The sequence below is a fragment of the Pithys albifrons genome, chromosome 8, assembly GCF_047495875.1.
Source record: "Pithys albifrons albifrons isolate INPA30051 chromosome 8, PitAlb_v1, whole genome shotgun sequence".
Lineage (NCBI taxonomy): Eukaryota > Metazoa > Chordata > Aves > Passeriformes > Thamnophilidae > Pithys > Pithys albifrons.
This window is the reverse complement of record NC_092465.1, coordinates 40,792,486-40,813,838: the sequence shown is the minus strand read 5'-3', so window position 1 is coordinate 40,813,838 and position 21,353 is coordinate 40,792,486. Positions and strand designations below refer to the sequence as shown.

Below are 21,353 nucleotides of genomic sequence, written 5' to 3'. Positions count from 1 at the left end.
CACTTCTGGCTTTTTTGCTTTATACAAGCAAGGTAAACACAGAGTTTTTACTGAATCCCACACAGACTATCCTGCTAAATTCCCACCCTAAATGGATCAGTAGTGAGGCACTGGCAGGGTTTGGAAGCAGGCAGTGCCTCTGGCACTGAGAAAACCAGGACAAACTGGCTGCAGCAGCTGCAATGACAGACAGCAGGATCCACCAAAAATCCACACTGCACAGCACAGGCACTTTCAGACATCCCAAATTTGAAATGCCTGAGAAACTGCTAGAAAGGCTCCTGCTGCCTATGGTGTCACACACAGGCCCACAGTGCCACCTGGACGTGGCTGAGGAAAACACATCCACTTCCACCAACACCCACCAAACCCCAAACCCACCACGAGAAACTCTGCAAATTGCGCTGCTTTCAGCGAACTGCAGTTCTTAGCAAATACTGACATGCACATCGAGAACGTGTCCTGAGCAAAGCAAAGCTCACCATCTTCACGCAATTCATTTTTGCCCCTGAATCACAAATTTTGGGACCTTACCTCAGAGTTTCCATAAAAATAGTCTGGTTTGCCAACGTACCCTGACATTCACACTGCACATTATCCTACTACAGACAAACTGGTAAGGAAACACCGTAGTCCAGTAAGAGCTGAGATGGCAGAAGATCAGCATAAATGACCAGGTTCAACATTTCAGATGTTTCCTGTAAACTGTGACTTTGTTTATCTTCACCTGCATTAAATGTGTATTTCACGTGCTGGGAGCCACAAAAACGAGCCCAGGCCCTGATGAAGCAAAACCTCACACACAGAAAGAAACCAGGTCTGGTAGTCACCCAGTGTCCAGTTCCTCCCTTCTTTCTCAAATCTCTTCCCCAAATAGCAAGTCGTAGAGGGCAATTCCCAGGCACAATTTATTTCAGTTAACAACCAAGATGGCAAACCTGTTGCTCCTCCAACCTCTGTGCTCTCCCTGCACAAGAGCAGCAAGCAAAGCTAATAATGATGGCTTCTCCAGGCTCTGCTCTGCTTCTCCAGAAATAACCTGGAGCCATGACTGAAAGCACACCCAAAGACACCTGCCACAACAATGTCCAACCACAAACCGCAGGCTCTTGCCAGGACTAATTCCGTGCTTGGCAGGAAGCATTTAAAGGCACCTTTTATTGTTTCCCCAGTTTTCTCTCTCCCCTCCCAGCAGAAAATTATCAGTATTGGCTCTTTTTCCACACTTTCCTGAGCCAGCTTTCATCATGCAGCACTTTTACCTACGAGAGGATGTCACATTTCAAAGGTAACTGAGCAGGTGAGTGAGAGTGTGGCCCCAGTAATGGAAGAACTGTAGATTTTAGCTCACAGAATCCTATTAACGAGGGTGTTTCCCACAGGAATCACAGCTGGAAGCATCCTACAGCACCTATTCCACACCTAATTCACACTCTGTCCAGCATGAGCAGGTGTTGAGGAATCAGGACTGACACATTCCTGCTTCTTTTTAGAGTGGGAATTCCTAAATGCATTTTCCAGTGAGCCTGCATTGACAACACACAAGTAAACTGAGGGTTTACTTTCCATCAGTGGATAAAGCACAGTCCCACAATGAGCATCAGAAAGCCTGATGAACCTTGCCAAGGGTGCAAAGTGGGATAAGGGAAGCAAACTGCTCAGAAAAAAATAAATAAGCCATTCAACCCCACAAACCACCTGAGTTTGAATACCCTGGTCCCTGATTTTTCAACACCTAGTGTTGGCATAGTCCCAAAAACCTCAAGTAACCTCCCTTCCAAGCCCAAAGCACTCACTGGCCTAAGAGGGGGCAACACAAAACCATTTTGAGTTCAATTCTGTGTTGATTCACAAAAGTAATTTTCCTCCCTCTGCCAAAGGGTCTCTGATTCCCTCATTTGTCCAGGTAGGAGAGTCATGGTCAAGGTGTTATAGTTTGAGCTGGCACAATGCCAACTGCCTGATACCCAGTCAAAAAGTCCACTCCCAGAGCAGGAGAGTGAGGGAGAACAGCAGAAACGAGGCTTTAGACACAGTGAGGTTTTCATATTTATACAGAGGAGAGCTTAACACAGAATATGAAATAGCACATAGTGACAGAAAACAACAACAGGCTCACCGAGGTCACCCCAGCTAACAGGTGAAACTCCAAGCCAAGCAAACCCCCTCCCCAAAGGAAACCTCCCAGCAAGAGGGAAAGAGGAATTAACAGGAATGTGCCCACGTCCGTCCCCGGGTAAACAGACGTGCCGACCGGCAGCAGGGCCTGATATCAGCAGTCAGGGAGCGGGAACCGTCCTGGTCAGAAGCATGGACCGAAGAGAAGAGAGACTCCTCCCACCTTGCTTGTTATACTCCCCGACACTTCCTGATGATGTCAGATGATATGAAATACCTCTATGGCTGCTTAAGTCAGATGATACCTGTCCCCTCTAATCTGTGTCACAACCTTTGAGGCCTGCTAAAAACTGAGGCCTAAATGGGGACCTGTGCTGACTAAAGCCAAAACTACTACACAAGGTGAGCCACAGCCACTCCCCTGGTGAGCAACACTCACCACCAACACCAAGAACACAAAGAAATGATTTCCAAGAAAACCAGGCCTGCAGGAAAAGGGGAGAAGGGGCAACAAGCAGCTCTTCAGACCTATAAAAGCTGCTGCAAAGAAAGAACTACAACTGAAGTAAGAAGCCAAACTGGACAGGGCTTGCAGCAACCTGGGCTAGTGGAAGGTGTCCCTGCCCAAGGCAGGAGGTGGAAGGAGAACGAAGGGTCTCTCCCCCTCACTCTCAGGTTCTCTGCTTCACCAAATCCTGAAGGAGCTACAGAGATGGAACAGATTTAGCTGTGGGCTTGTCTGATGCAACAAGTCCAAAGCAGGAAGTTCCCCCTGCAGCTGGTTAAGTAACACAGTCAGTATCACACAACCCACAGCCCCTCATCCCAAAACAGGATTTATTCTGCAGTGTTGTTGTAGTTTGGGATTATTATGTAAATTCTCTCCCCTGCCACTTAACTGCCCAGGCCAGCGGTTAACAAAAGAAGCAGTTAACTGTTGATCGCTGGGGTGGGGGCAGGTTTGTCTCTTTTGGGTTTTTTTTGGATATTCTCCCCAGTCTTGGCTCGGCGGAACGGGGGAGTGGGGGCTCCAAGGAGGCAGGCTGCCCTGCTGGTTACTGCTGGGGTTTTCCTGGCTGTCTTGCCGCTGCCTACTTCGGACTACTTTTCGTGCCGCGCTGCTGCTGCTGCCTGCCTTGGATTTGCTGCTGGTTGCTCGTACCTTTCTGCTTCTTGGACGGGGAACACAGGGGGAAGAGACTGAGTCCATCTGAAAGCTCACTGCTCGTCTGTCTCGCTGGAGAGGGACTGAAACTCACTCTGCAGCCAGCCGGGCTGTGGCATGGACACTTAAGTATAACCTTTTCTCCCGGAGGAAAACCTGCTGGGTTTTGTTGTTGTTTTGGGTTTTTTTTCTTTCTCTTGTGGTGTTGGGGAAGTGGGTTGCACTAGTCTGTTTACACACATATATATATATATATCAGTTATCCTTCTTGTATTAAAATTCCTTTTCTTAAATTTGATAAAGAGTGGTGTGATTATCGTGGAGGAGGCCCCTCCCCTGCTTGTGGGTAAAACATTTTGGTTTTTTTCCCCTCAAACCGAGACAAGTGTCTGTGGACAGACTGATTTCACTGGGAAGGACAGAGGTAAAATAGTGGCTGAGACAGTGCAGTGACAGCAGAGGAACTCCTTGAGACATCTGACAAGCCAGAATGGTTTGTGTTGGACTCTGCACTCAGAAGAAGGAAAAGTTGAAGAGCATCCTCTGGGAGATCCCTCCAGCTCCCTGACACAGAAACAGCCATTTTTACCTTTTCCCAAGAGATCCCACAGCCACACCAGAGCAAGGGAGAGCCCTTAAGGGCAAGGCAGGGAGATAAATGGGGTCATTATGCAGCTGATTTCACCTGGGTGAGGCTCACCGGTTTGATTAGCTGACTTACTTGCATTAATTAGTCAGAGGCCCTGCTGGGTTTTCTGTGCATTAGACCCTCTGTATGATCAGAAAAAAAGTTCTCTTCCCCCCTGCCCATCGATCCCTGTCCCCCAGACATGCTGGTACAACCTGAAGGTGGGAGAGAATAGCAGGGCTGACACAGCCCAAGGCAGCCCCAATACCTGGGAGGTCAGCAAAGGAAGCTGTTGCAGATGGAAAACCAAGCAGTAGAATTCAGATTAGATACTGGGCATTAGGGGAAACTTCTTCACTGGAAGGGTGGCCAGGCACTGGCACAGCTGCCCAGGGCACTGGGGGAGTCGCTGCCCCTCAAAGTATTCAAAAACCGTGAGGATGTGGCACTTGGGGACACGGTCAGTGGCCTTGGCAGTGCTGGGGGAATGGTTGGGTCAATGATCCCAGAGGGCTTTTCCAACCTAACTGATCCTAAATATCAGCTGGAGCCTCACACAAACACCCACCAGAGGGCAGCACGTGCCAGCATCCAAACAGGCACCAGGAACAACCTGGAAAACTGCTTTCCACAGGAAAAATTAATGTAGGCATTGGACACCTGTAAACCTGAGAAAGGCTGGGCACCACCAGCTCCCTGCTCCCTGGGCACTGGAAAAAGTGAGGAAAGCATCAGCCTTAAGGTTCATGGACTAGCACCTGGAATCGGCATTGGAGGCTCCAGGATGCAGTTCCAACAAGGAGTACACACAGCAGGCTCCCTGCACTTCTGAAGGTAACATGAGACAAGATTATGCCCAAACCTGCACATTTTTACAAGAGGCCCTTCCTGAGCTGCCCAATATTTTGCAGGTGAAGCTTCAAAAGCCAACATCAGGAGTTGGACTCGATGACCCTTGCAGGTCCCTTCCAACTCAGGACATTCTGTAATTTAAAGAAGCAGTTCATAGAATCGATTGGGTTGGAAGAGACCTCCGAGATCAGCAAGTCCAACCCTTGGTCCAACTCCAGTCCCTTTACCAGATCATGGCACTCAGTGCCACGGCCAAGCTCAGCTGAAAAACCTCCAGGGATGGGGAATCCACCCCCTCTCTGGGCAGCCCATTCCAATGCCTGAGCACTCTCTCGGCAAAGTTTTTTCTGCTCTCCAACTTCAATTTCCCCTGGCAGAGCTTGAGCCCATCGTGCCCCCTTGTCCTATTGCTGAGTGCCTGGGAGAAGAGACCAACCCCCACCTGGCCAGAACTTCCCTTCAGGCAGTTCCAGACAGTGCTGAGGTCACCTCTGAGCCTCCTCTTCTCCAGGCTAAACACCCCCAGCTCCCTCAGCCTCTCCCCACAGCACTTGTGCTCCAGTCCCTTCTCCAGCCTCGTTGCTCTTCTCTGGACCTGCTCCAGCCCCTCAATCTCTTGCCTCAACTGAGGGGCCCAGAACTGAACACAACACTCAAGGTGTGGCCTCCCCAAGGCAGAGTCCAGGGGAAGGGTCACTGCCCTGGGCCTGCTGGCCATGCTATTTTTGATGCAGGACAGGACACCTCACTGCACTGCATCTTCAAACAGCCACATGCTGCCAGAAGAAGAAATAATTCAGTATTATCTACAATTACAAGAGCCTTGCACAGGAGACCCTCTCACCCTCCTTCAGGGTTCAGTGGAAAACTGAGTCCTGAAAGCAATTTATTCCCTTCTACAGCAGCACAGTTGAATTTTCACACAGCCCCTGAACACCCTGCTCTGATTGAATGCTTTGCTCTAACTCCCTCCTACACACTGCAATTAGCAATCCTTTCTCAATACCTGCACTGGTGTGGAGCTACAGGAAAATAAGCAACTTATTTTCTCTTTCAAAAGAAATCTGATTGTAATACTTTGGCAGGGTCTAAGTCATCAGATGTGACACTCCAATTACTACACGAAGAAACCTCATCTTAGATACCTGAAATGCACCCAAAGCATGACTTGTTCCCCTCAGGCACCCCCAACACTGCTCTGCTGCAGCCTCTCTTCACCCCTTGGCAGAAAACACAGAAAAGGAACATTATTTCTCATTTCAGAAGGCATTTGTAGTAACAGTAACGTAACAGGCAAAGCATATCAGAAGCCTGAAAAAGTTCCAACTTAACTGCTCCAATGCCTGTCACAATAAAGGCAGAAATTCAGGGGCAGGTACTCACTTTTAAAAAAATCCCTGTGTTTCTATTGACCTGTGAGACAACCAGAAATGAATGAAAATAACTCATAAATTTTGTCTTAAAAATGTAACTGCACTTGCTACCTGCACATTCAGTCTGAAGTTTGATCTCTTCACACCCAGCTAGGCACATCTTTAGCAAAACCCATCCTTACACTTGGCTGGAGTCTCTTGTCTCATCCACCAGCAGCCAAATGCCATACCATGGTCCAGTGCCAAGCTCCAATACTGCAAAATGCAAAGCTCCCTTTACAAGCTCAAGGCTTTGGCCATTTTCCCCAAGATCTGATGCCAAGGAATGTTCAGTGACAGGATGGCATCATACTTACTGGAGTCTCAAGTGATGGAAAGACACATCATCCTGCTCCAGCCATGGCCCCTTGTCAAACTTGAGGTACTCGATGTCCTCGATGACCTGGAAGCAGGAGAGAAACGTCACACCTAACAGGATGTTCTGATCAAACCACCTAAAATTATTTACATAATCCAAACAGATTATTAAACAAATGAAAAAGGCTTCACTGCTAGAGATGTACTAACAAGGTGAATGTTTAGAGATAATGTTACCATCTCCCAGTCCTGTTTTGGGAGCTCATGGTCCTGCCACCAGCACTGGGCAGGCACAGCTCTGAAGATCCTGGTGCTTTCAGCCCTGGATGGCAGGGAATAAACTGGCAGGGAGGTGCCTTATTTCCAAATCCTTACTGATCCTAGACATTCTTCCTCAATCTGCTGTTGGGACTGAAAAGCAAAGGAGTACAACCCCACCTGTGAGGGAGAATGAGGAGAAAATGGCACTAAGTCTGAATTTAACCCCTTTTGTTACGTTCCATGGGACACCTGCTTGTTGTTGGGTTTGTTTCCAAGCAGGCTCAGGGGCTCACTCACTGGCACAGGGGGCATCTGCCTCTGGGGCTGGGGGGCTCACCCCACAGAGACAAAGCACCTTTCAGGCTGGGAGACTCCCACAGACCTGCAGCAGCTGCACTGGTGGCTCCACAGGCTCAGGATTTCACTGTCCATCAGGACCCACCCAGGCATGGATGAGCCCTGAGCACACAGGAGAGGGAACAGCCATGGCTCAGAGCCCTTCACACAAGGGAGGCCAGCTGAGCAAATCCTTCCTTCAGCATCCCCACACTCACCAATCCCAGCTTGGAGCTTCATTTACAGCCTGGCTCCACCAGAGCACACAAATCTGTGCTGGCCCACCAGGTCATTGCTCATCACACATGGCTGGCTGAGCTGCAGGGTAGCTGAGCTGGGGGCAGCAGAAGCACTGCAGGTGCATCATGAGGTGGGACAGAGCCCTGCAGCAGCTTGGGAAGGAGTGGACTGTTACACCTGAGCTGGGGGCAGTGAGGTGGGACAGAACCCTGCAGCAGCTTGGGAAGGAGTGGATTGTCACACCTGAGCTGGGGGCAGTGAGGTGGAGACAGAGCCCAGCAGTAGCTTGGGAAGGAGTGGATTGTCACACCTCAGATGGGGTCAGTGACGTGGGACAGAGCCCTGCAGCAGCTTGGGAAGGAGTGGATTGTCACACCTCAGATGGGGTCAGTGACGTGGGACAGAGCCCTGCAGCAGCTTGGGAAGGAGTGGACTGTTACACCTCCAAACATCCCTTTAAGAGGCCTTTTCCACAAGGAAAAGACAAAGCTCTGAGGTCAGGACCAAAATCCTGATGACACGTTGTCAATCCACTGACAAGTCAGTAATGAAGTGAGAGAATAATAAATTAAAATCCTTGTATTCCTTACATTAAATCCACTATAATTATTCCCTTTATTTATTAAAGACTAATTTTGCAGGCAAAGCTTTAAAAAAATACATTGACATGACACCACCAAAGTATAATTGGAGTCCAGGCAAGTTTAGATAGATCATAAACTCAGTCAAGGGTGGAAAAGCCCTCTAAGGTCATCAAATCCAACCATTCCCCCAGCACTGCCAAGGCCCCCACTAAGCCATGTCCCCAAGTGCCACATCCACATGTTTTTGGAACACTTCCAGGGATGGGGATTCCCCCACTGCCCTGGGCAGCTGTGCCAGTGCCTGACCACCCTTTTAGGGAAGAAATTGCTTCTAATATCCAATGTAAGTAATGTCTAAGCATTTTCAATGCCTTACAGAGGGGCAGTTGGCCCAGACACTGCAGGTGTGAGCACAGAAAACCTACTTTTCACCCAAAGGCAATGACAAGTTAGTTCAAACAGCCACTACCGATTTTAATTATCTATTTGAAGAGCTGAACTTCCACCATACTCCCCTTGGCCTACACAAATGCAACTCCTTGTCTGCTCCATAGCAAAGCTTTGGAAACTCCTGATGACAGGACTGATCACAGAGTTGCTACAAAGGGGCTCAGAATATGTTCCAGAGGAAAAAGATCTGCATCCAAATTAGTTTTTTCACATTGTTGTTATCCTATCAGGAGATCTCTCCCCCAGCAGCTCATTAGCAACGGTATCAGCTTCCCAACCAGACAGAAGAGCAGCTTTTTAATTTATGAGGAATGCCCTGGCACCCCCTGGGAATTAGCAGCAAATATCCAGGGCTTGCAAAATAAAACTAACTTTGTATTCCCAGTTTTCTCCTCATGTAAAACCAGTCCGGGCCACCCTAATGAAGCTCATTTCAGCACTAATTACGCTGTTAGCCACCACTATCCATGTTAATCACAACGTGAAACCCCAACTGACCTTTTCAAAAGACACTTAAAAAACCATTTCTAAGCTGTGTGCCTGCCATGAGCAAATCAAAAGTTATTACACTCTAAGACCATAAAAACTGAAGCTCCCAAATCCCCAATAATCTGTAGATTGAAGCAAGCTAATGAACATTGCTGCCCACCAAGGGGATGCCCCTGTGTAAACACACACCTTCCAAGCCAAAGCCAAATCCCTCCTGCCAACCCTGATTTCCAAATTCCTGTTGTGCCACTCCAAAGGTGACCTGAATCTGAACAGAAAAGGGGTGGAAAGAGCTTTATTCTTTGAAGCAGAACAAGTACCAGTATCTGTCAGCAACAATGACAGCAACCACATCATGGCCTTGATAATCTCAGGGGTCTTTTCCACCCTTAATGATCTTGTACTTCAACTTCCAATGATAATCCTTCCTCTAGTCCAGATTTGTCCAACCAAATTAAGAACTCCTCCAGTACATCTGATGACCCTATTTACAGGGATGACTCAAGATTGCTGAGCTTGGGAGACTCCCTGCTTGAACAGTTAAGAGCTTTAAACCCTGATTTAAGGGATTACAATCAAATCTCCAGCAATGGGGTTTGCCACAAAAAAAATCCAGGCAGGAAACAAGCTGCTTTACCCTGACCACTTTAAGACATGTCCAGGGAGAAAATAGTCAGATAACCCCCATCCCAACCCTCCTTTACTTCTACCAAGCATCCCTGGATCCCTTCTGGAAACACCATGGTTCTCAAACCTTGCCCTTGCTTTTATGCTGCCACTCAGAAAAAATAACTACAACTGCTCTATATTCTCACCCACACCACAGCCTTGGTTTCTGTTCCTTTCAGCCCTATTTTTTATATTTTTTTCTATTTATCTTCTGTCACACTAAAGGACTTACTGAAGGTAAGGGGTCAATTTTTAGGACACCAAAAGTCCTTTTGTGCTTCACAGAGCCACATAGTCAGAATTTTGAAGGACATCATGGCCAGAAACAGTGACTTGTGCCTGATGAAGGCTCATCTAAATATTAAAATGAACACTCTGCATATGCTAATAAGATTAATGAAGTACACGCTACAGTTCCACCAAGATCATGTGGTACAAACACAGAATGTGTCTAAGGAGGGTAGAAATTTCCCCTAGTTAGGATGAAGACCCAGAAAACCCTTGGAGACAGTCCATGGGCTGCTCTTCTGTCCCTCCTCCCAGACAGGGATGACTCCTTGGCAAGCTTCCATGGAGGATTCTTATCATCCAGGTTAACATAATGTTATTGTTACTATTAGAGCTCCATCCCTAGAACTGAAACAGACCCACTACAAACCTGTTCAGAATCACAAAAATCTTACTGTTGCTCTTTCCATCAAGGAACAGCAGCTAAAGAGGAAAATTAATGATGAAGAAGGAAAAGGCTCCTGTGATCCCACCAGTGACCCCCCACGAGCAGGAATGTTTGCTGAAATAAGGCAAAAAATATTAGATTTGCTCCAAAAAGAGCAACACAGCTGAGCAGAAGGAAGCAGTGGTCTTGTGTCAATTCTGTCTCATAAAAAGAGATTATTTTTAGCAATGAGAGGGCATGTTTTGGCTTGGCCCAGGGTTACCATAGTCTCACAAAATCAACTGGAGGAAAAAAATTGCCTGCTCATACAGCTGGATAAGGCAAGGTTTCAAAACCTGGAGCAGCTCTGAGTGCCCAGCTCTTTGCTAGGACCAAATCATGACCAGTTTCTTGGAAACCAACAGCTGATTTATCACACAGGAACCTGGGCAGCTCTGAGTACCCAGCTCTTTGCTAGGACCAAATCATGACCAGTTTTTGGAAACCAACAACTGTTTTGTCACACAGGAACCTGGGCACCAACCTGGGCCATGGGAAGCTGCACAAGAGCAAAAGCCAAAGGACACAGGCCTTGGTAGGCAAAGCCTCAGCCAGGCAGGTCTGGGCAAAAGGGATGGATGGGGATGAGACTTGCACTGTCCTGATACAGTGGCACCGATGGAAAGACTCGAGTTCAGCCCCTGGACAGAATGCAGAGAGTCCCCACTTGCAGCAAACTCACCTTCTCCACGTCCTCGACCTCGGCCGCCGCGTACTGCAGAACTTCGCTGTCCTCACTGCAGAGAGGGACACACTGAGCCCCCTGTCCACGCTCTGCCCACCCTTCCCCAGCCCCAGAGGGAACAGAAACCAAGTTAAAAGGCATAAACACCAAGCCACAATCATCACAGCTGGACAGAATGCTCACAGGAACTCCTGTCACACCTGTAAGCTGCTTCCTTCCTGGTGGAATTTTTTTTTATGGAATCTCCATCATTTCAGTTAAAAAAAATAAAAATCACACCTATACATCTGTTTTCATTTAATTAATGTGGCTCCCTGCCAGTTACAACTGCCCAATCTATTTGAAGCTAAGTGAAATTTTCAACCAGTCTAACCCAAAACTCCAGCAGACTTTCCTTTTTATAAGTACATTATTACCTGCGAGTAATTTTTACGAGAATAACATTCATTAATTACTGTGTATTGAGAACTGAACTGATACAAATGCAGGCAGCAGGATCTGTAAGTGTAAAAACATTTAAAAAGGGAATGTTTCTTTGTTACAAGACTTTTCCTGATCACCCAGCAGCCTGCAGACCAAAGGCACTCACAGAGCAGGCCACGACAGGAGCTCCCACATGAACATGTTTGATATAACCCAGGTTCAGCTGACCTGAGTAACAGCTGTTCCCAAACCTGCTTCACACCTTTCCTTTAGAAAATAAGATGTCCAGTGTGCAACTATATCAAACAACATACAGCAAAGCTGAAGAGCAAGGAGGAAAATTTCACAGAATCCCAGAATGGTTTGGGTTCAATGGGACTTTAAAGCCCATCCAGTGCCACCCCCTGCCATGGGCAGGGACACCTCCCACCAGCCCAGGGTGCTCCAAGCCCTGTCCAACCTGGCCTGGGACACTTCCAGGGATGGGGCAGCCACAGCTTCTCTTCAACATCAGCCCAAGGCAGAGGCCAGACTTGAGCAGAGCCTTATAGTGGCAATTGCATTAACAACACAGATCAAACCACTCAGTCCATGCCTTGATTTGACTCTGCAGATTATCAAGCTTCATTAGGAGAAAACAGCTGCTCAGTGACTCTGCAGATTATCAGGGCTTTCCTTAAGAGAAAACAGCTGCTCAGGGGAAGCAGTGCTGGATATGAAAGGGAGCATTAGCAATCTTTAGGCTTTGTTCCAGGAAAAGAGAAAAATCAAACAAAACCCAAAGGCTGTCTGTTCCAAATCACCAGGCAGCACCTGCCACAGCACCCAGCTCACAAATCACTGCCCATAAAAACATTAAAGACATTCATAAACATGTCAGGCTAGAAAGGAACACCCATTTTAAAGCACATACCCACTATAGAACACTTCAAGCAGTTAAACAGAACAAGGTAACAGCTCTGCCCACTAAAAACCTGCATGTCAAGAGAACAAGCAAACTTAGGCATGAACATGAAAAGTGTGCTGGAGTTTGCTCAACAGTGTAATTCCTCTTTTTGGCCTGTTTGAACCAGATTTGGGGCACTCTGAAGAGTCAGGGAATCTGTCTAGGCAGACCAAGAAGTGACAGCCAGGCACAAACACACCTCTACCAGCAAACAGTTAAAGGCAGCAGTGGCTCCTGTACTATCCAAGGCAGGAGCCTTCCTGAGGTCCAGGGATGCACACAGCTGGTTTCACACATTCCCAGCTCTGCCCCATCAAGGGGACAGCAACAGAGATCGATGTGACAGGTCCCTGTGAGCCCATCCCTGACAGGATGCCAAGCAGACGGTGTTTGCCTAACGAGTGCACTGACCACGCACAGAGCCGGGGCAGGGAGTTGAAATCACAGCAGGGTTTGGGATTCAGCCTCACTGAGCACCACCAGCCCTGTCTGAGGCTCCATGTGACCCAAAGCACAGGTAGCATTATCCTCTTGGCCAATAAACATGAGCAGTTCTGCCCTTAGGGGCACGGCAGTCCCAGGGCTTACTGCCCATCTCTCCCTCTCCATCCATCCTGACCGCCCATCTCTCCCTCTCCATCCATCCTGACCGCCCATCTCTCCCTCTCCATCCATCCTGACCGCCCATCTCTCCCTCTCCATCCATCCTGACCGCCCATCTCTCCCTCTCCATCCATCCTGACCGCCCATCTCTCCCTCTCCATCCATCCTGACCGCCCATCTCTCCCTCTCCATCCATCCTGACCGCCCATCTCTCCCTCTCCATCCATCCTGACCGCCCATCTCTCCCTCTCCATCCATCCTGACCGCCCATCTCTCCCTCTCCATCCATCCTGACCGCCCATCTCTCCCTCTCCATCCATCCTGACCGCCCATCTCTCCCTCTCCATCCATCCTGACCGCCCATCTCTCCCTGGCTATGGGGACACTCTGGCAGGCAGCTGACCCTGCACATCACACCAACACCCTTACTGCCCATCTCCCCATCCCTCCCTCCCTCCCATCCCTCCCTCTGTCCCATCCCTCCCTGGCTGTGGGGACATTCTGGGATGCAGCTGACCCTGCACATCACACCAACAGCTCCTGCCTGCACCAATGACAAGCTCAATGTCAAAGTTACCCAGTTCAGTTGCTCACAGAGCCATTGCACTGATCTACCCCACGGAGGCCACAAAATACCCACAGATCCACCTGGATTTCAGTGTAACTCAGTAATCAGCCCCATGCACACCATTCCAGACAGTTCTGATGGCTCAATGACCTTACAGAGTTTCCTCTCCAGAATTCCATTGGGCTATGGGGGACCAAGGCTGCCTTCAGATTTTTAGGACAGCTTTATCTCTTTTGTAAGAGCTGGGATAGCTGGCAAACTATCTCAAGTTTACAGGAAACACATTTTTGCTTCCCAGCTTGAGAAAACCAGGGAAGCCCAAAGAGTGACAAGGGGGAATGGCTTCTCACTGCCAGAGGGCAGGGTTAGATGGGAATTCCTGGCTGGGAGGGTGGGCAGGCCCTGGCACAGGGTGCTGTGGCTGCCCCTGGATCCCTGGAAGTGTCCAAGGCCAGGTTGGACAGGGCTTGGAGCAACCTGGGATAGGGGAAGGTGTCCCTGCCCATGGCAGGGGGTGGAATAAGGTGGTCCTTTCCAGTCAAAACCATTCTGGGATTTATGACAACAGAAAGGAGTTTTTGAGAGAGAAAAATTCCAAAACTCTCCAAAAAGGCCTAAGAAAAGCTTATATTGCATCACACTCTCCTCAGGTCCCACAGATACAAACACACATCACTCCCAAATCCATTTTTAAATTTTCCAACCTTGGCACAGGCTTCTCTGATGCCAGAGATAACTATACCCATTATCATGCCATGAATGCAACATCCCAGCATTAGGACAGAATATTAGAGCCCCCGGCACAAGGAGGATTCCTCAGGGGACCTGATTTCCTGACACTGGCAGTGATTTTAGGATTTGCACACATTTTTACTCAAAGACATAAGAGACAAAACCTTTTGGTTTGCTGACCTGATCTCTGGAAGGAAGGTTTTCTTGTAGGCATCCTCAATGTTCTGGAGATAGGAAGGAGACACCTTTTTCTCATATGGCTAAGAACAAACAGAAAACAATGTTGTGGAATTAATTTTCTTTCTTTTCCCTCCAGCACAGGCTCCAGCTTAAGCAGAAGGGCTGCTCCACCACCTGCCAAAGCCCACTCTGGATAAGCAGTTGAACATCCAAGTGAACCACATCATTCTTGAGACTTTCATTAATGTTTGGAGGCATTTGGAGTGCTCAGAATTCCTTATGTGGCATTGACTATCTAGAGCAGCCCACAGAAAGATCAGCTTTCCAAGGAATGATCCATCCTTGCTACCTGCACATCCAGGGAAGCTTTATATGATCAACCCATTGGTTTTGAGTAAGGCAAACATCACTTAATCCTCACAACACCTTGAAGAACAGTCACAAGCACATGTCCAAATACCACAGGAGGAGAAAACCAGCCCAAACCTAAAACTTAATTTAGGACAGTCACTCCCCAAAAGCACCTTAGAGCTTTGCTGGCCCAACACTGGTTCCAAGAGCAGCTGAATTTTATAGAATTTCTCATTACAGAAATGAGAACATATTGATGCAGTCTAAAAAAAAAAAGCTGTTTATTTTTTTTTCAAAACAAGCATATGAAGATACCCACACGGATCTGACACTAAGAGGACAATCAGCTCTTGAGGCAGAATTCTGCAGCACATCCCACAGGACTCACACAACAGGGTGAGATTATAACAGACATTAACAGGCAGCAATAGAGAGAGGTAAGTAATAATAGAGGTAACTAAGTAAAAATAAGAGTCAAAATTACCTCGCCTTTCTCCTGAATCCTCTTCTGCACCTCTGGGACAGGGACATCGATATAAATGACCAGGTGAGGTGGCAGGAATTCACAAATGCTGATGTCTTTGATCTCCTTGTAGTGATCAAGGCCTGTATGAAACACGAATAAATCACATTCCCCATCTCTTTGCAATCTCCTCTTCTTGGCTCACAGAGCAAGTTCCTCAAATAAGATTCAAGAAGTTCACAGAATAAACAACAGCCAGATCAAAAGTGAATTAAACCGCACTGAGATCTAAGCATCTGAACCCAGCTGTACCAAGCAGAAGGTTTACTTCTGACTCAGGTTCAGCTGAATCTGATCCTTTCCCCATCATTTGGGCACAGTAAGCAGCAGTGCCTCTAATCCAGATGTTTGCTCTCCAAGGATTTCAATACAATCCATTCCTTGGCACTGGAATTTTCTATTAAATTGTGGGTTTCTGGGCTTGGCTGCCTCACCAAAGCAGAGCAGCAGGACACAGGTCATTAAAACCAGCTCTGAAGGACATCCAGCAACTTAGAGCAAGGGTTAAAAAACAAATACACCTCCTAAATCTGTGTCAAACCAAACAGCAGAAACACGAGGCAGTTGGGAAAACAGTTGCCTTTGCTCAGGGGTAGCCAAGCACCAGATTTACTAAGAACAGGCAGCAACAGCTCAGGAGCTCAGAGCCCATAACCCCAAACCACAGAATCACTCCGGTTAGAAGGAACATCCACAGCACATCTGGTTCAACCCCTCTGCTCAGAGCAGAGTATTTCCAGGAGAGACATCCCAGGCAATCTGCTCCAGGGTTTGACTCCCTTCACAGTAAGAAAGGGTTGGGTTTTTTTTTCCCTTTCAAATGAAATTTTTTATATTTTAATTAGTGCCCTTTGTCTTTTGAGAGAGCAGACTGGCTCCACCCAGCAGTGCCCCCCATCCTTCCCCTCCTTGAGTTTAGACACACACCCTCCTGAGCCTTGCCCAGCTCTCTCAGCCTCTCCTCACACACTGGACATTCAGTTCCTCAGTGACCTTCATGCCCCTTTGCTATACTGACCCCCCCCACCCCCCCCGCAATTAAATGCCTCCCTGACATCCGATCCCATCAGATCTCGGAAGCTCAGCAGGGTCAGCCCCGGATTAGTACTTAGATGGGAGACCTCCTGGGAAATGCCGGGTGCTGTAGGTTCTAGTCCTGAGGACTTCACTGGCACTGTCCAAGCTCGCTCGGCCGTGGCAGATGAACCTCAGGACTGAAACGGTGGGGCCAGTTCTGCGCACACTGAGCCTCACCTAAAAATCTACTGCGCAGGCTGGAAGGACACACCCACGTGGGGAGAGCCCTTCCCAAATCTTCGTTCGCGAAGCTGAGCCACACACACACATACTGACCCCAGTAAATTCCCTTCTCCATCCTCTCCAAGTAACAGTGCTGGGGCCCTGGCACAGGGTGCCCAGAGAAGCCCCACCCCTGAAAGTGTCCCAGGCCAGGCTGGACAGGGCTTGGAGCACCCTGGGCTGGTGGGAGGCGTCCCTGCCCATGGCAGGGGGTAGGACTGGATGGGCTTGGAGATTCCTTGCAACTCAAACCATTCCAAGATTCTATGAATGCACAGAATACGTGTTCTGTAACATCTCAGCAGCATCAAAGCCTTGAAGAAAAACTGGAAATGCCCTTGATGCACAAAACAGCAACACATGAACAACAGATTATCTAAAGGGATCCCCACTTCCAGCAGGCACTTTTCTTTCTTTTTCAGAAGGTGAACTCCCACACTTCTGAGAGGTTTTGGCCAAACAGCCTCCTCTGGCATGGCAGAACTCACATCTCTTGTGGATGTATCCCTGCTTGAACATGGCATCCAGGAACACGAAGTCGCTGAAGGGAGAGCGCTCCAGCACCACCCCCTGACCTGCAAGGGAGAGCAGAGCCCAGGCTGGAACAGCAGCAGCTTCCAGGCCCCTCCCCACCCAAACCACTCTGTTCTAAGATGGGATAGGAATTCCTCTCACCAGAAGACACTCAAATTACAACAAAACCACCACAAAACTGCATTTAATGAACCCAAAATAATTATTTAATGAAACAAAAGAGACTGAACAGTCACCACCAGGAAGTAGGCTGGGGGAGAGTACAGCTCACAGTTTGCCTGGAGTGTCTTTTGGAAAATAACCACCAGGCACTGCCAAATGGGAAATAATTAAATTGGTGACTGGTGTGTCACCAAGAAACAAGGTGGTTTTCTAAATGGGCTGTTACCCTGTGCTAACTAAGGGAGGGATATGTGAATTTTAACAAAATAAGTACATTTTATTTTCAAATGCAGAGGGCAGCAAAGCACTTGGGCTTCTCCCGAGGTGGGAGGGACCCACAGGGACCACAGAGTCCCACTGCTGGCCCTGCACAGGACACCCCAAGGACTCCCCACATGTCTGAGGGCAGTTTAGTCAGGCCTCAGAGCCAGGTTAGGCTGAGCAGAGCCCACCTGTGCTGAGCAGGTGCTCCAGGGCATCAGCATACTGCAGCACACGGTTGCCAAACAGCCAGGCCTGCAGCCTGTAGGAGTGGCCATCGGGGCTCTTGGGGTCTGTGTAGAACCTCTCCATGTTGCAGAAGCCGTTGAACTTCTCTGGGAGCAGCGACCCATCCCCACAGGTCCTGTTCAGGTAGTGGATGTCGGCCTCGGGGAAGTACTTCATGCCTGAGGGAACCCAACCCCGGGAACACCAAAGGGTGAGCTGGATTGGACACACAACTGCTCTCAAACAGCCCCCAGACCTCTGGTCTGTCACCCCAGAGAGCAACAAACCCCAGCTTGAAGCACTTGCCTCCTTTCACCTCCAGAGTGAGGGCTGGGCACACCCCTGGTGCCATCAGAGCCTCCCTGTACATCCACAGGGAGAATCCAGCCTCTCCAGGAGCTCTCTGAGCACCCTGACCCCAGCAGGGCTGGGATTTCCCTCCCAACCAATCCAACCACACAGGTGTGCCCACCTGGCAGACACCCTGACCCCAGCAGGGCTGGGATTTCCCTCCCAACCAACCCCACCCACACAGGTGTGCCCACCTGGCAGACACCCTGACCCCAGCAGGACTGGGATGTCCCTCCCAACCAACCCCACCCACACAGCTGTGGCCACCTGGCAGACACCCTCACTCCAGCATCACCTACAAACCCTCCCTGCTTCCCAGCTAATGAAGCTCATCAGGAATAGCTGCTCTGGGGGACTTTCCTTGCACAAGGACCGCAACTGCACAGTTAAACTCCATCAGCTGTCAGAGAAACAGCTGCAGTGAGACACACCCAGTTTCTGTGCCAGTTCCTCTGCCAGCTTGCCCTTCCCAGAGCACAAGTTCCCCTCCACGGTGAAGATTTTGCTGTAGTTGTTGAACCTCTTGGTGGTTCTGTCTCCCAACATGTAGGCCAGCCATCCATACTGCAAGTGCTGCTCGGGGCTGCTGTGAATTCTTGCCTGGAGGAAAACACAACAAAACCATCAGCACATTTGGGGGGGGTTTAGCTGAAGGTGCAGCTTTCCCAGACCTTTTCATACCCCTAATACAGGAAATTTTTACACAATACTCACAGCACTGGCAGTTCTGCTTAGAAACAGAAGTTGTTGGGATGGGGAGCTGTTTGGGAAACTAAAGGCTGAGAAGACAGAAAGCATGGAACAGTTTCCAGGGTGCTTCCAAGAGGGCCTGCTCTGCCAGAGACCCTGAGATGAGCTCAGCTGGTTAAAACTTGGCTGTAATAATGCCAAGGTCATGGGTTCAATCCCCTGTGTGGGCCATTGACTTAGGAGTTGGACTCGATGATCCTTGTGGGTCCCTTCCAACTCAGAATAGTCTGGGATTCTGTGATAAGCTCTGCCCTGACCCCACAGCCACCCAAACTCCCCAGACACACGAGGTGCCCTGAGCTTTCAAGGGAGCTCCTGCATGAGGCTTTTCCTTGGATCACTCTGTTTAATTTTGGGCACACAGCAGCACCAAACCCTCTCTTCAGGGGAGCTACAGCTTCATTTCAACACAGCTTAGTGGGTAAAAGCTCAGGCTTGATGATCCCGAAGGCCTTTCCCAGTCTGAAGGATTCCACGACACAAAACACACACCAGGGCCTTCCTGAACCTCCCAAAGCCCGACAGGCACCGACCAAACCTCCTGCAGCAGCGCCGGGACCTCGCGTTTCGTTCCCATTGCACACTGAGCCTCACGCCGAAGGCTCCGGGTCAGCACAGCCCACCTGCGGGTCCCGCCTCGCCTCGGAGCCTCTCCCGGCCGTGTCCCACAGGGAATAGCCCATCCTGAGGGGCAGCAGCACAACAAATTCCCCCACCCCGAGGGGCCTCCCCCGGTCCCGGCCCGACCCCAGCTCCGCTCACCGCGGGCAGTACGGCGCTCCCCCGGCCCCCGGGGATCCCTAACCCCGCTCACCATGGCACTCCCCCGGCCCCCGGGGCTCCCCTAACCCCGCTCACCGCGGGCAGTACGGCGCTCCCCCGGCCCCCGGGGTTCCCTAACCCCGCTCACCATGGCACTCCCCCGGCCCCCGGGACTCCCCAACCCCGCTCACCGCGGGCAGTACGGCACTGCCCCGGCCCCCGGGGCTTCCCGTCCGCCCCCAGGCCGCGGCCCGGCCGAGCCGGGACACCCACAAGGACATGGCGTCGGCAGCGGCGCGCGGCGATGACGTCACGGAGGAGAAGCGGCTCCCCGGGGGGAAAAGGCGCGGAAAGACACGCCCCTTGTGAACACGCCCCTTCTAGCGCAGACCACGCCCCTCGATCACAGGCCACGCCCCCGTGTCGTGTGGGGTTTGGCGGGAACGGAGAAAATGGGGAATGGAACAGGGATCGGGGCAGACAGTGGGACAGGGATCGGGGCAGACAATGGGACAGGGAATGGGACAGACAGTGGGACAGGGACTGGGACAGGAAATGGGACAGGGATCGGGGCAGACAATGGGACAGGGAATGGGGCAGGGAAAGGGATAGGGGCAGGGAATGGGACAGGGATCGGGACAGGGAATGGGGCAGGGAACAGGTGAGACAGGGAACGGGACAGGGAACAGAAGTCTTTGTGCCTGTCCTGCTCCAGGTGGGAGGTGGACAGGAGGATTTGTGCCTGTCCTGCTCCAGGTGGGAGGTGGACAGGAGGATTTGTGCCTGTCCTGCTCCAGGGGGGAGGTGGACAGGAGGATTTGTGCCTGTCCTGCTCCAGGTGGGAGGTGGACAGGAGGATTTGTGCCTGTCCTGCTCCAGGGGGGAGGTGGACAGGAGGATTTGTGCCTGTCCTGCTCCAGGTGGGAGGTGGACAGGAGGATTTGTGCCTGTCCTGCTCCAGGGGGGAGGTGGACAGGAGGATTTGTGCCTGTCCTGCTCCAGGTGGGAGGTGGACAGGAGGATTTGTGCCTGTCCTGCTCCAGGGGGGAGGTGGACAGGAGGATTTGTGCCTGTCCTGCTCCAGGTGGGAGGTGGACAGGAGGATTTGTGCCTGTCCTGCTCCAGGGGGGAGGTGGACAGGAGGATTTGTGCCTGTCCTGCTCCAGGTGGGAGGTGGACAGGAGGATTTGTGCCTGTCCTGCTCCAGGGGGGAGGTGGACAGGAGGATTTGTGCCTGTCCTGCTCCAGTGGGGAGGTGGACAGGAGAACTGCCGAGGTCCTTTCCCACCTGTGAGGCCATGTACAAGGGGATGAGCAATCCCAGGGAGAAAACAGGCACAGCTGCATGGCCTGGCCTCTTGTTCACTCCAGACACAGCTTTTGGGGGCCTGGAGCTTAGGTAGGACATTGCTCCTGCATCCCAAAGTGCCAGAGACACCCCTGGAGGGTTCCTGGGATTTAGACTTGGAACATGTGCAGCGCTCCAACCCTGGCTCTGCCTGGCAGGAAATGCCTTAGAAAACCTCTTTACTTAAAGCTGCTCTAGGTCTTAACCCCTCTATTCCCAGTGGGTGGAAAGAGGTAGATCAGGTGGATTTTCCCAGCGGAAAGCTGGCAGTGGAGGTTGGAGAGCAGTGTGGAGCAGCCTTGGAAAGGCATTGGGGTTTGGAGGAGCTGGGGAGGAGGAGTCTGGGGGAGGGCTCTGGGAGCGAAGAGGGTCTGGGGGGCTTTGGCCAAACGTGGGACCACGTGTGTCTT

At 50.3% G+C, this 21,353-nt stretch overlaps 1 protein-coding gene across 2 annotated transcripts in view; it reads right to left on the bottom strand.

Moving 5' to 3' along the window:
* NDUFA10 (NADH:ubiquinone oxidoreductase subunit A10) overlaps positions 1-19,912 on the bottom strand; it is a 30,163-nt gene extending 10,251 nt beyond the window's left edge. Inside the window, exons 1-8 of one of the 2 annotated variants that reach the window (XM_071562377.1) lie at positions 19,787-19,912; positions 18,515-18,683; positions 17,696-17,911; positions 17,036-17,122; positions 15,210-15,331; positions 14,375-14,454; positions 10,920-10,974; positions 6,493-6,578 (exon numbers count right to left, since the gene is read on the bottom strand). In XM_071562377.1, coding sequence (XP_071418478.1) covers positions 6,493-6,578; positions 10,920-10,974; positions 14,375-14,454; positions 15,210-15,331; positions 17,036-17,122; positions 17,696-17,911; positions 18,515-18,683; positions 19,787-19,876 — 905 coding nt within the window. In that variant the 5' untranslated portion in view covers positions 19,877-19,912. Of the gene's footprint in view, positions 1-6,492; positions 6,579-10,919; positions 10,975-14,374; positions 14,455-15,209; positions 15,332-17,035; positions 17,123-17,695; positions 17,912-18,514; positions 18,684-19,595; positions 19,619-19,786 lie in introns of those variants that run through there. The other variant, XM_071562378.1, reaches the window with a different exon arrangement.
* Between the last annotated feature and the right edge of the window lie 1,441 nt (positions 19,913-21,353).